Here is a 13,691-nt window from a genome sequence, read left to right as displayed (position 1 = left end):
TTGTCCTTTTGTCTGAACAGAATATCTGGCAGGGTTTCGGATCTGCTTTTGACTAATTTGGCTTTGAGGTTGTACAACACTTCACAGCCCAGAGGATGCATGCATTAAAAGTCCATCAGGACAATGTGGGCCAGACACACCGACAGGAACATTAGCAGCAATGTGCAGACTGAGCGTCCAAACTTACTTGTAAGGTGTTTTTTTTCTCTCTATTCAGGGCTGTGCATCCTTTAAGTATCTCTGCATTATATAGGTAAACAGTGTTTTTCAGTCGGACACAATGAAGCTGCACTCTAGTTAATGCTTTGTGTTGCAGTGTTCAATGGCGAGTCCAGCCAGAGGATGCGATGGGTTGCTATGCGTGGGTCGTGGTATCCAGGGGTTCGGGCTTTACAACTTTGAATAGGACTGCAGAATAAACTTTGACTGTTGCCAACAATGTGCCAGTTATCGCTGTGTTGCATGAAATACAAAAGTATTTTCTCATTGCATTGTCTGGTGTCCTTTACGAGTGACAGGAATGATGTACATAGATCTTTGATCTCTGATCTTTGACTACATTATTGAGACTAACTATAAAAGAAGAAATCTTGTCTTGCATAGGATTCTTTAGTCTTTGGGTTCGTCACACTGTGTTCTGTATCTGAGTCTGTGGCCGTAGGTAAGCAGACAAAGAACTTAGTTATGTGACTTTTATGTGGAAGCTTATTCTGACCGTTGACTGTCACAATAATTCATTGAAATGCAGAGATGAGGTTAAAGATTAGGCGACTCAAATGTGAATTAATTTGCTTGAAAAATAAGTGCATTGTGGTTCTTCGGGTTCATTGAATGTCAGCAGCAAATTCATTTTAGCCTCGGTGTGAAGCTGTTGTTTGTTATTAATTTGGTGCCAACAGTTAAGTTTAATGATTAATTCCTGTCAGATAGATTATAACCAACATGATCCTGGAGCTCATTCACTGTCTGACGGATGCGCTTGGACACTTGTGACTCATGTTGGAGTCACCCCACAGCCTAAAAATAATCATGACTGAGAGTTTGAGTCAGTCTTAATGTCCACTTCCTGGAGGGAAATGGATTATTGTCTGATGCAGACAATGGTGAAAAAAAAATCTATTTTTTTTCTACCATTAAATAAGTCTGCCATCCCCCGCTGTACAACATGAGAGAGATACTTCACATGCCCAAATCCGCTGGATCGTTATTGCCTCGCCGCCGGCAACAGCCAGGACTGAAGGCGTTATGGGTTGTCTGTCCGTATACACTGTACATCCATATAGACATCCCATTTTTGTGAATGCGACATCTCAGGGACATTATGAGCCATCTTCCTCAAATTTGGTGCAAACGCTGACTTGGACCCAATGGTGAACTGATTAGGATGTGGTGGCTGAAAAGGTCAACGGTCACTCTGACCTCACAAACCACATTTTTGACCACAGCTGAAGAATTCATGTGCTAATTATGACACAATTTAATGCAAATGTCTAATGGAATGAAATGATGATAAGTGATGACATTTTATACTCAAAAGGTCAACGGTCAGCCTCACTGTGACATCATAATGTCCTGCAGAAACACTCCTGGCCATAATTCAACGCTAAGTGAGACTGTGACCATATTTCCTGCAACATGACTGGTTGGTGGAGGTGCAGCCTATATCCACACAGCCATAATTCAAGCTGTGCATTCATTTAGGACTGTAAAGTGGATGAATTTAGTTGAATTTCAATCACCAGTAGCCCATTGGACTGTTTAACTGTAGCTACTCTTCTTGGAGCCATTGCTTTTCAGTTTTAATACAATTGGAGGACAAAAATCTGAACAATTCTGACACCTCTTTGTTTTAATTTCACAGTTTTATTTTTGTTTTCTTGCAACCCCAGTAAATCCAAATGCAGCCCAATTGTTTTGACACAAACATGACACATATGAGGAAATGTGAGGTCAATCTGAGGTCTACTCTGATAAAATGGAGAGATGGAATTGTCAGATAGGCTACACCTTCACACTGCATAATTATTGAAGATAGATAGATAGATAGATAGATAGATAGATAGATAGATAGATAGAACACATGAAAATGTAGGCTACAGTACAGTCATCTGGATAGTAACTTTACATTTCGAGGCAGTTAGGTGCCTATGTGATTGAAATATTCTTGCCGTTCAAAATCATTGGGAAAACTAACACTCTGTAACAAGGTAGTAAAAACAGTCAACAAAAGGTTAGCGTCACAAAAAACATAAAGAAAGGGCTCCAGTTTATTAATAGCCAGAATATTAGGCTATATCTGTTGTAGCATATACTGAGACACTGCAGTGCAGAATAAGCTGCTAAATCAAAAGGATTAACTCTTCTATTTTTATTTATTATTTATTTTTATTCATTTATTTTTTTTTTACCGGAAACAAATGTGTCTGAGAGCAGAAAACCAGATCAGGTCAGATGTTCTGTTTCCCCTTAACTTTCTGTCCCGGGTCCTATAGGAGGAGAGGCGCTGCATCCTCCGGGGGCAGCAGCAGCCTCTCTGCTCCTCACTTGGCCCCTATGTCTGTCTGTATGTGTGTGTGTGTGTGTGTGTGTGTGAGCGTGATGTGTGTGTGATGTGTGTGTGTGTGCGGTGTGTGGTGGTCCGGACGCCGAAGTGACGAGCTTTGTGGTGCATCCGACGTGTGCACCGTCCCCGGGACTGACAGGGCCGAAGGTCCAATGAAATAAGTCGACATATTGAGGTTGTCAAATCAAAGCCAAAGAGGAGGCGCTGTCCCGGCGTCGTCTGCATTACGTCATGCACAAACAGCTGGTCGTTGGCAGAGAAAAAAAAAAAAAAAAATCTGAAAAAATGTAGACCAGCACAAGCGACTGAGGAACTGCACCCGGGCTGTAGCCCCTCCACTAAATATTTGGCTTTTAACGATGTGGCAGCTGGAGCGCCGGGGCTCAGGATGTAGCCCTCCGAGGCTCCTCTTGCTTGTTTACACCTATCTCTGCGCTCTCGGAGGTGAGTGCTGCTTTCTGTTCATTGTGTGTGTGTGTGTGTGTGTGTGTGTGTGTGTGTGTGTGCGCGCGCTGTGCTGCTGCTTTGATTCACGGGGAGCTGTTCCTTTTGTCGGGGGTGCTGAAATGTGAAATCCTCCACCGACCGACCGACCGACCAACCACAGCAGCAGCAGCAGCAGCAGCAGCAGCAGCAGAGGCAGCGGCAGCGGTAGCAATCGCATCCCGCTCCCGGTTTGAATCCAGTCCCCCCACCTCCTTACTCCACTCCTAACCCCCCCTACACCTTTTTCCTCGCTTTGCCCCTTCTCACCAAACTAAAAAAGAAAATCAGCTGCTTTCAGCCTCGGACAAATGTGTTTTCATTGAGCACAGGACTGGCTTCAGTTCAACGTGACGCATGGGCAAGGTTGCTGCTAATTATGGCACGACTTGACAGATGCTCCTATAGGTTGTAGGCTGCGATCCTGAATGTATGGCCACAACAAGAGAAGAGATCACACCGGTGGCTGGACGCTTATTGTCGTTGGTGGTGGTTGTGGTTGTTGGTGGTTGGTGTTGTTGTTATTGTTGCCTCTGGTTGCTTCTACATGTGTTTGTGCCGTTGTATTTTGCTTTGTTAGAGACAGCAAAAAACAAGTTGGCATAGTGCAGAAATATGACCAGATCCACCTCTCAATGAGGCGATTTTTTTTTAGTCAAACCATGGTATTCCCTTATATTGAATGTGTTATATTGAATATTGGATTGGAATGAGCAGATTTTAATTTGATATTGTGCATGTAAACCTCTTAAATCCCTTTTAGTTGTCATCAAATGTGAGCCAAAAGTCTTGTACTATCCTGACATGCAGAGTGGTTTCCCCACCAATATGTCTTTTTGCTGCTTCAAGACAAAGCCGTGAAGCAGAAAACCTCAGTGCTGAATTGTCTGACAGCGATGAATCCATATGCCTACATGCAGCACGCACTGTAGCTACTGACTGTGGTCACAGAGAAGATCTGAAAGGTCTGCGTGAGGATGTTGCAGTCCCCTGACAGACTTGTTGCTGTTAGGCTCCATCAGTTTTTTTGCTTAAATATTTTGACTTGGTTGAAGATGAAGGCTCAGTTCATCACTTTGCACTGCTTTTTTTGTGTGATATATTTTTGATATATTGGGTTTACGATTGTAGAATTAGTATTATTCGACTGGTTGTTGTCTTGATTGCTCAGTCACTTTGTCTACTCTTGTCTTGGATGAAATGTGACATCTGTGGTGGAAGGTGGACGCTCCAGTAAATCTTTACGGCAGTGTTTGATTTCTGAGGCGTTTGTTCTGGTTGGTGGGTGTGAACAAGCGGAGAACAGAGTGTGTTGGATCAGGGATGGGGGAATTGATTGTCTGTTGATGGTGTAAGGGAAAAAAAAAAAAATGTTGTTACAAATGACTCTACAGTTTCTTCTTTTTGCTTTTCCTCAAGATTTCTTTTTCTTAAAAATCCTACGAGATGATGAGTAATTTCAAAGCTGGCTTTACCTTTGCTGATCCCCCCCCAAAAATAAATAAAAGAAAATAAAGTTTAAAGATGATCCAGCTCAGCGTTCAAGGATACATCTGTAGTTGAGATGACAAAAAGCAGGATTATGTCTATATTAAGCCCCTAACAGAGTAAAACAGTGGTTGGGAGGCGCTCATTGAAGAGATTACCGAATACTGAACCGTGCTGTAAGAAATCCTATAAGCACTCTGCTGCCTTTATCTGCAAATGAAACGTCTTTATGTAGCTGGCAAACAAACAAGCATATTAAGATGTCTTTGCATGTTCACACACCTTCACATTAAGTGCAGTGCTGTTATGAGTGGGATTGTTGGACTTGGGCTGTTTTTCTTTTGGATGCACAGACATTACATTTACAAAGCCTTATTTTTCACAAACATGTGAGGTTTGAAAGTTCGTGCCTCTGATTTTCAAACAAGGACCCCGGTCTGTCGATGTCAATCATGGCTATAATAATTTGTCTCAATGACCTGCAGCAGCGACAGCAACCGTAAGATTGTGTCACAAATGAAATGTACCCAGTTACACAATATCGACCTCTTCTTCTTCACATAAACGCCAACTCTCTCTCTCTCTTTTTTTCTGTTTGTGACCCTTTAAGACAAACCAGCGTTTACTTGCAAATCCTACAGGGCGCAGGTCTTTGAGTTGGTGAGGAGATGAATAATTCGAATACTATTTGAATAATTTTTGTTTGCTGAAGAGGTGAACCCCCCACCCACTTCCCAAAAAAACAACAAATAAACATAATTTCATGTAGGAGGAATTTGAAATTCTTGCTCTTTCCACCTGCAGTAATCAGCTCACACCTCCCTTTGTGAATTAACAGTGACATTTCTGGACTATTTATGATGATTTAAGGACTTTGTTGAATAATGTAATCAAGATAGATAGATAGATAGATAGATAGATAGATAGATAGATAGATAGATAGATAGATAGATAGATAGATAGATAGATAGATAGATAGATAGATAGATACAGTAGCACCTCAGTCTGGGGCAAATGACCAGTGTCCATGTAATCAAAAGGGGCAAAGGAGAACTTCATAATGCAGATAACAGACCAGAGGAAGGCTGGGAGCTATAGGTTTAGGCTTTAGCTCTTGACAGTAAGACCTCTTCATTCTTCTGAGTTTCCTCCCTCCTTATTCTGTATAGCTTTTAGTATTCAAGATTGCCTCCATAGGTGAGAGCCAGTGAGAGCTTTGAGGACGGGTAATAGAGTGAGAGAGAGGAGACGAGCTGAGCCGTTTCTCTCTCTCTCTCTTTTTTTTACGACACACATTAGAACACGCTGCACATTCAAGAAAACCTTTTCCTTCACGCGTCCACGCCTCTGCGCCTTGTCACTGTAGAGGGTCACTTGGTTTTTCTTTACTCCCTATCATCATCAAGGGCGAAGAAGCAGCAGCAGCAGCAGCAGCAGCAGCAAAACATGCAGTTGCAAATGACAGCATTAGTACAGTGAGCTTGCCTTACACTGTCTCTCGCTACAACTCTTAAATGAATTGGGCTCTTGCTGGTTTTTGAGGGCGCAGGCTTTTCATTGCATACTCAAAACAGTGCTGGGAAATTTTGAAGTGCACAAATTCCAGGGGGAGATAAATTATACCCTGAAAGAAAAGAAAATGAACGAAAGAAAGAAAACGAAAGACATCACCATAGGTATTCCAAGTGCAGATGGTAGAAATGGTACACCAGGCACAAACACAAAGGGAGTGTGTGCTACAAATGGAAAAAACATCCTCCTCCAGTGAAACATCAAGGTGCCTGCACATTGTTCCCATGTAAAACAGCTGCATTCTTTGTATCTACGTTAACATTTATCGAGGAGCCACAGCGCTTTCTAGTACAGCAATTAACTGACTCACACACACTCCCCCCCCCCCCCCCCCCCCCCCCCCCCCCACCTAGTTTTCGGCCCACCTGCTGGGTGTGCTCACTCGCCCCAGTCCCAGCTCATGTAGGTAATATGGCAGATTACACCTGTCACTTGTTCTGCAGCTTTTATTCGCGGAGCCTTAGGTGGATGTAATCCAAGGATTTGATATTATGTGAGGCATGAGTGAGCCTGCATACGTCTGCATCCGCCTCAGCTGCTTTAAAAGGAGTTCAAGTCTGAGATTACATATTCAGATGATGTGGCTCTCAACAGGCAAGTGTGAGTGGAGTTAAGACAGAGAGATCACTTATGCCCTCAAGACCCATGGTGTTGAAAAATCTGAATGTTTTTTTTTTTTTTTTACTCTGGATTCTGTTATTATGACCAAGAGTCCTCATCATAACTCGGTGTGAGTCACACTAATGCCATAGCTGTGGATGACAATGTGTCATCATGTTCACACTCAAATCTCTCAACATCTATTGGGTGCTTTGCCATGAATTTTTTTTTGAATCCTAAAGACTTTGTTGCTCCCTTTTCCCCCTTTTTCTAGCACCACCATTAGGTCAAATATTCCGCTAAAGGCCTGTACATGCTCTGCAACAACAGAGAAATTTGTTCCCTCTCCCAAGGCTGCAAGAAAAGAGTGACGTCATTCGCTTCTTTCAGCCTTGGTTTTGGGAGTTTTTGCAGCTTGTTCTTGACGCATCATCTGGGCAGAACTTTTTTCTTGTATGCTGCCTGTCCGACAACTATTGTGTGATTGATTGATCAGAAATTTGAAGTGGGTGTGGTTAATGCGGACTTCCCAGGAGTTCTGCACCTGGCCAGAACTGACTTTGTTCTTGTTTCTCTGTTCTTGTGGAGTATGTAGAGGCCTATACGTTGTGAAATATCTCAAGATCTACTGCTACTGACATTCATGATCCCCTGGGGATGAACCCTAATTATGTTGATGATCCCTTGACTTTTCACACAGTGGCATCATCAGGTCAAAAGTTCAAATTGTCCAATACTTGACTAATGACTAAAGACCTCCAACCTCAGCTGTTGTTTCTATGACGTGCTAAACACAGCACTCTAACAAACGCACGTTTTACGAGTTCATCGATTGCATATTTGCATCGACATTGAGAACATTTCATCAGGCCACCTTGCTAAGCCGACATGGTGAACATGACGTTGACATTGGTATTAAGCTGAAAACTAAATGTATGTTCTCCTTTTAAACTTCCAAATGATGATATATTGTGTCTTCTTCTTTGAAAATGCTCAGGGCCTCTCTCCTCTTCTCTTCTGCTCCCAACAGATTGCCTTTTTGTGACTGAATACTTCACCCGCACGCCTCGTAAACTGAATGCTTTCAACTCCTTCGCCAGTGTGGAACTGTTCCACTTCAATGTGCCTGACGACACCATGATGGCCGTATGGAACCTCATCACCTTCAAGGAGCAAGGGGGCACATTCGGAGACAGCTGCCCAAACCGCAATGTGACTGTGTAAGAAAGACGACTTTGTCACAACGACTTTCTTTTTTCCTGAACCTGCCTTTGTTTTTATTCTGCTGAAGTTACATACACTGCTCCTTCAGTGTGGTATTACGTAAATAGATAATACCCTAATATGAATCTTATGTGCATTACATTTGGGGAAAAAAAAGTTACAACAGCTGGTTAACCCTGAGCAGTGTCAGCCTTGACATAGGGAGGAACTACTGTAAAATAAATTAGCTGCATTTAGCTTTTAGGCTTTTTTCCCCTGTCTTTTTTTATTACATTGGTGATCAGCATTTGTCATGAAATCTCAGGTGACTTCTCTGCGTTCCTGTGATGTTGCGAATGATGTGGTTATCACATTCAAATGCGAGGCACTGGATATGATTATTAATGTCGTCGTGGATTTGAATCCTTGAAATTTGAAACATTAGACGCCATCTGTCCCCATGTTGTCAGCTGGTCCTATGGATGAATCTCATATTTGGCAGATGCATCAGTTGTTTATGAAAATATTGGGCTGTAACAGGGATTGGATTTCGGTTTTGTGATTAATAGGTACTTCAGGTCCGGGGCTCCACCAGTAATCAACCCCCTGTACACCAGCTTCCCTCGGGACACAGTCGTCCCAGGGTCCTTTGCTGTGACCCTGACCTGGACTCTTCCAAACCGTACAACAGGAGCGTTCAATGTGACCAGCCCGCTCCCTGGAGACTGGTTCCTAGCAGCACATTTACCCAAGGATGAAGGCAAGATCTCAGTCAAGGTGAGCCAGGCCATTTATCACGAATGGACCTTACAGTTTTATATAAAAGAAATTGAATTGTGGAGGTGTGGGGGGTGTTATTTTGTTGATGTAGTTGGTTCTAACATTGGTTAGTGTGCTGTTTTTTGCACTGCACTAGCGAGCAGACATTTTTACCTGTCATAGCAGGAAAAATCACTGGTGAAACAAAGTTTCATAGCGATGGCTCGGTTCCAACGAAGTCCCAGTGAGGCAGCATGAACAAAGCCAGGACACAGAGACAATCTCATGTGGTTGAGATCAGACTGTAGCCTGGCTTCAATAGACCAGTTTGCTTTTGTGGAGGCTCAATATCCAAGGAGGGGGAAGTTATTAACAGTCACAGTCTGAGATGACTATACAACCAATCAGAGCAACAAAACCAGACATAACAGAGCTGGTGAATTAAACTGTCATCTTCTTTCTAGCACTGAAAACACATCTTTGTAATGATACACTGCTGCAGGTGGGTGCAGATGTGTGTTTTATAGAAGATATAGTGTCCACTTTGTATAAGGATTTGTTGACGTTGCAGTGGGGAAGGGTTTAAATCCAACCTGTGATCCTTTGCTACATGTCACTCCCTTTTTTCTCCACTGTCTCATGGGGTAAAATGGAGACAATATAGTCTCCAGATCAGTGGCAGCCATCTTAGTTGTTAACAAAAATACTTTAGTGATGATCTTGTGTCAGTCATTGGATCTGAGCTGCCCCTTTCTAGATACATGATTGTGATTGGCCCAACCCGTCTCAGGGTGAATGGAAATCTATCTAAACAGAAGGTGCGCCAGACTCATCCGTGACAGCACATCAACATGAAACTGAAAAATGACCTGGTTTCCAAACTACATGAAAAAAGTTATTACATAAATCGGTTGCACTACTTATCACATATGTGTGTCACAGTGTTTATCTGTGTGGTCCTTGTTACTGTAGATAAACACATAAATAGATACAGGAATCCAGTAGATTTCATATCAATAAGACCATGACTGTGTCTACAAAATGTCATGACAGTCCGTCCATTTGTTGTTGAGATATTTCAGTCAGGACCAAAGCAGCGGACAAACACAACACAAACACAGTTGAATCGCTACATCTCACAGGAATGGAAACGGGTATAACTGAGACTTATTTATGCTAATGTGTTATGTAATGCAAATTCAATGAGATATGCATCTAAAATATTCTCTGCATGGTTACTTAACTCCCCATCATGATAAAAAAAAGAAAAAAAAAGAAAAACAGAGTAAGATGTAAGAATTCGTTGGGATTAATATTCCAGTTCGTGCTGCAGAGTCTAAAGAGCCAGAACAGTGTCAGAGAGTTTTTCTTCATCTCATCATGTTCTCCTATTTGGCTGCATAAACACCTGCTGATTTCCATTTCAGGCAATTTATTTGTCGCTGGCATGGTGTTTGGTTGTGCCTCCTTTGTGGTTTTCCACCGGCTGGCAAAAGTGCACCTGGAATACACAACAATCAAAAAATATCATCAAAAGTTGCCATCAACATTGCGTGTACAAAAGAATGGGTTTGCTCTTGGGGCAGTGGGAATAGAGGCTGGCTGCTGTGGCTAAAATGTGATCTGCTTCCAATGACACACTGTATAGATGGAAATAACATACCTTTTTCCAAATTCTGCTTTCTGAAGCAATTTTCTAGCAAACCAAGGTGTTTTCTGTTCGGAGAGGAGACACGGATGGAAGCACTGCAAGCAGAACTGGGGAATGCACACTGCATTTATAACGGCGCTCAGTTTATGAGGCTTTAGTGAGGAAAGAAACCCGAAACAAAACAAAGAAGCAGCGATACTGTAAACTGTGTCGTCTGTCAAACTCATTACCTCCACATGCACTTTGATTTGCTGAAATTGCAATTAGGATACACTATGTTTTTGTCCCCTTCACAACAAGACTGGAGAGGAGTCTCAGCAACCTGTATGCAAGCACATGTATTTCAATCAGGCTTAACAGTTTTTGAATTTGACCTGTGTGCCTCTGTATATTGTTTGTAACAAAACAGAAGCAGGTGCATCGTAACCAGTCATTACACATCATACAAAGCTAAATGTGAATGAGGAAACTGATTGGAAAATGATATAAGTATTAAATATTCAATGTTTACTGGTCCATCCAACCGTCATCGTGCATCTACATGACTTCATCAAAGCGTAGGGCCACCACTTCATCTCGTGTCTGAGTAATGTGTCAGTGATGCTTGCTTTTTTTTTTTGGCAATAATGACATGCTGATAAGAGCAAGGATTGTGGGAATTCACAGAAAGAGACTAGAGGCTCTAATTACGTAGACTGTCCATCGGCTTGACAAACGCCTTTGATCTGACATCAGATGTGACGGGAAAATCGATATATACTGTATATATATTTATATTTTTATTGTGCTGATTCAGATAGTTACATTAAATAGTGGTTGTTGTGATTATTCATTGCATAGAAATGTGACATTCTGGAAACCTGCCTGTGAGGTTTTGGTGACGTGTGCGCACTGTGCGCCGGTCAGTCAAATTACCAATCCACCGGCTGCGCTCCACCTTGCACGGAGTGTAGACCAGGTTGGAGCTGGCGAGCTTTCGGCGAACCCTCGGTGCAGCCCTTTGGTACGAAATTGTCACTGCGCCAAGCTGAATTTGTCGACTCCCTCCCTACTGCGCCATCTCGGCACACCTCTGCCAAACTGCCAAATTGGCTGCGGGTGGTTTTGCGCCGGACAAAAATAGCACTGCGCCACCTTGTGCCACACCTGCGCCTGGTACGAAAATAGAGCCATTAAATCTCAATATAATCGGTCACAAGTCTGGAAGGGCAATTCCTCTAATTTACAGCTTTCATTTCATTCACAGTGGAAGAAATGAAAACGAAATGTTCTTCATTCGTTTTTATCTCACTTATCCATTATTAAAAAAGATGTTACTGGTTTATGATGAACATTAAAATCAGGCTGTGACATAATAGTTTGCCAGTATATATTAGCCTTTTATTAAATGCTGGATATTGGCCAGGCAGCATTCGTCTACTGTCACTACAATGGATCTCAGTGTGAGATTGTAAATACAGAGCAACAATCTGTGAATTCAACTGTTAAAATGTGTTTGTTTTGTGTAATGGCGTCATTTTTCATCCCTGAGAACAAATATTGTAAATTATCTTAACTCTTATGTCTGTATATCATTAAAATGAAGTGTCATCTAATATATTGTTCCTGCAATACATCCTCCCTGTTTGAGCTGTGAGAAGTTTTTGTGTAAATGGGAGAATTAAAAATACTAGAGGAGCTCTTAGTATATAATGCAGACTCAGATATCAAAGAGTTCAATGGTGAACATAAACTCTCAGTGGTTGCATTTATTGCAACACTATTGCAGTGGATTGCACTAAGTTGTTCAGGTGTACCTAATAAACCAGAGTGTTTTTTTTTTCCTGAAAGACATAGTCTCCATGGGTCACTGACTGAAGGAGGTAAAATAACGCAATTAGTCAGGTTCTCGGTGGGGTGGTGAGGAGCTGGGGCTTTAGGGGCTTTAGTGAGGAGTTTTAGAGGCTTTAGCACCCTGCCAAGACTGAAATTCAAGGGGAAAAAAAATTGATGCTTATATCTCCTTTGGCATGAAAATGGTCAAAAATGTAAAGGTATTGAACACCATCTAAAGCTGTCTGCATTTACAGTGTAAAAAAACCATTGGCCGTCATATCGGTTGAACCTTAATTAAAACACAACTTGCCCCACAAGACGCATGTGCAGGTCCAACTGACAGGCCATAATAAATCAAAGGGTCACCTCGGCGGCTCCCGGACTAATGACATGCCACAGTAATTGTGGCTGTAGCAGGACGGGGGTTAGTGATCAGCTGACAGGAGTGAAGGGTCTCATTTGGCATTCACACCTGTCCTTTTGAATCCGGTGCAGTGAGAAGCCCCCTTCCCCTCCCCCCCTCTCCCCCTCCCCCTGTTCCCTTTTCTAAAACAAATTTTTACAGCAGATCATGTGCAGGAACAATGCACGCCCTGCTGGCTCTAAGTCATTCTGTCTGCTTGGCTCATCTCACAGAGTAATGCACATCAAGAATTAATGGTTCAGAACAACACAAGTGAAATAGCGGGTGCATGTTACACTGTGTGGCAGGCAGAGGGAGGACAGAGTGATATTAATCCAGGAAGTTGACAGGCTTTATGCACACAGTCCATTAGGAATTTTCAGCCACTCTGAATGATATCTAATCTCCTCCTTACCAGCCTTTAAGACATATTGGTGAGTTAACCACTGAAATGCCAATCTAAGCCACTGCTGTGATATCTCTGTAGGGTCTGTCCGAAGAATGCCAGTATTTGTTCCAACCTCAGCTCATTGTCCAGAGGCTAATTGGGATTTCAGTGCTGTATCCTGGATACTTCATCGACCAGATGATCCCCATCCACAACAGATCTGCACTTTATAAGTAAGTCTTCTTCCTCACTTTTCAAAAGCCAGATATAGTCAGAATGGATTGGCTTTGACATTACATACCCACATCTAATCCAAGAGAGAGTAAACTACTTTTCTTTCTCCTCAGCTCAGCTCCTTCATCTATCTCTTAAGTTATTCTTTTCCTGGAGCCGTAGCCTTATATTGAAGTTTTATTTTTAAAAAGATGCAATTTCCAAATGTATGCATGTAGTTTGAACAACTTTATTAACTTCACCTCCACAAAAAGTTCCATTAATCTTGTGAGAAGAGAAATATTACTTTTTTTTCCCCAGTTGCCAGTTAGACCCAGGTGTTCATAGCCAAAAATGCTACTGTATATGTACCCAGAGTGAATAGCAGTGTTGGTTTTGCACCTAGGTGTGTGTATATAAGATGGCAAGCCTTATGTGTCTATAGGCGGCAGCTGTGCTGTGTGCACTCTGTAGCCAATTGTGTTACCACCCAGAGCTTAGACTCTCCTGGACGACTTCAATGGAAAGATCTGGTAGAAAAACTCTCTAACAA

General features: G+C 42.3%; 1 protein-coding gene across 1 annotated transcript; it reads left to right on the top strand.

Moving 5' to 3' along the window:
* Positions 1-2,922: 2,922 nt before the first annotated feature.
* Positions 2,923-13,162, top strand: LOC310991949 (post-GPI attachment to proteins factor 6-like; the record flags this gene model as incomplete). The annotated part of the gene is made up of 4 exons (XM_083979880.1): positions 2,923-3,007; positions 7,737-7,926; positions 8,479-8,686; positions 13,025-13,162. 4 exons carry the CDS (start codon positions 2,923-2,925, stop codon positions 13,160-13,162), a joined length of 621 nt encoding a protein of 206 aa, XP_083836006.1.
* Positions 13,163-13,691: the final 529 nt, after the last annotated feature.

Source organism: Trachurus trachurus (genome assembly GCF_905171665.1).
Source record: "Trachurus trachurus genome assembly, chromosome: 9".
NCBI classification, from domain to species: Eukaryota; Metazoa; Chordata; class Actinopteri; order Carangiformes; family Carangidae; genus Trachurus; species Trachurus trachurus.
This window is presented reverse-complemented; position numbering and strand designations above follow the sequence as displayed.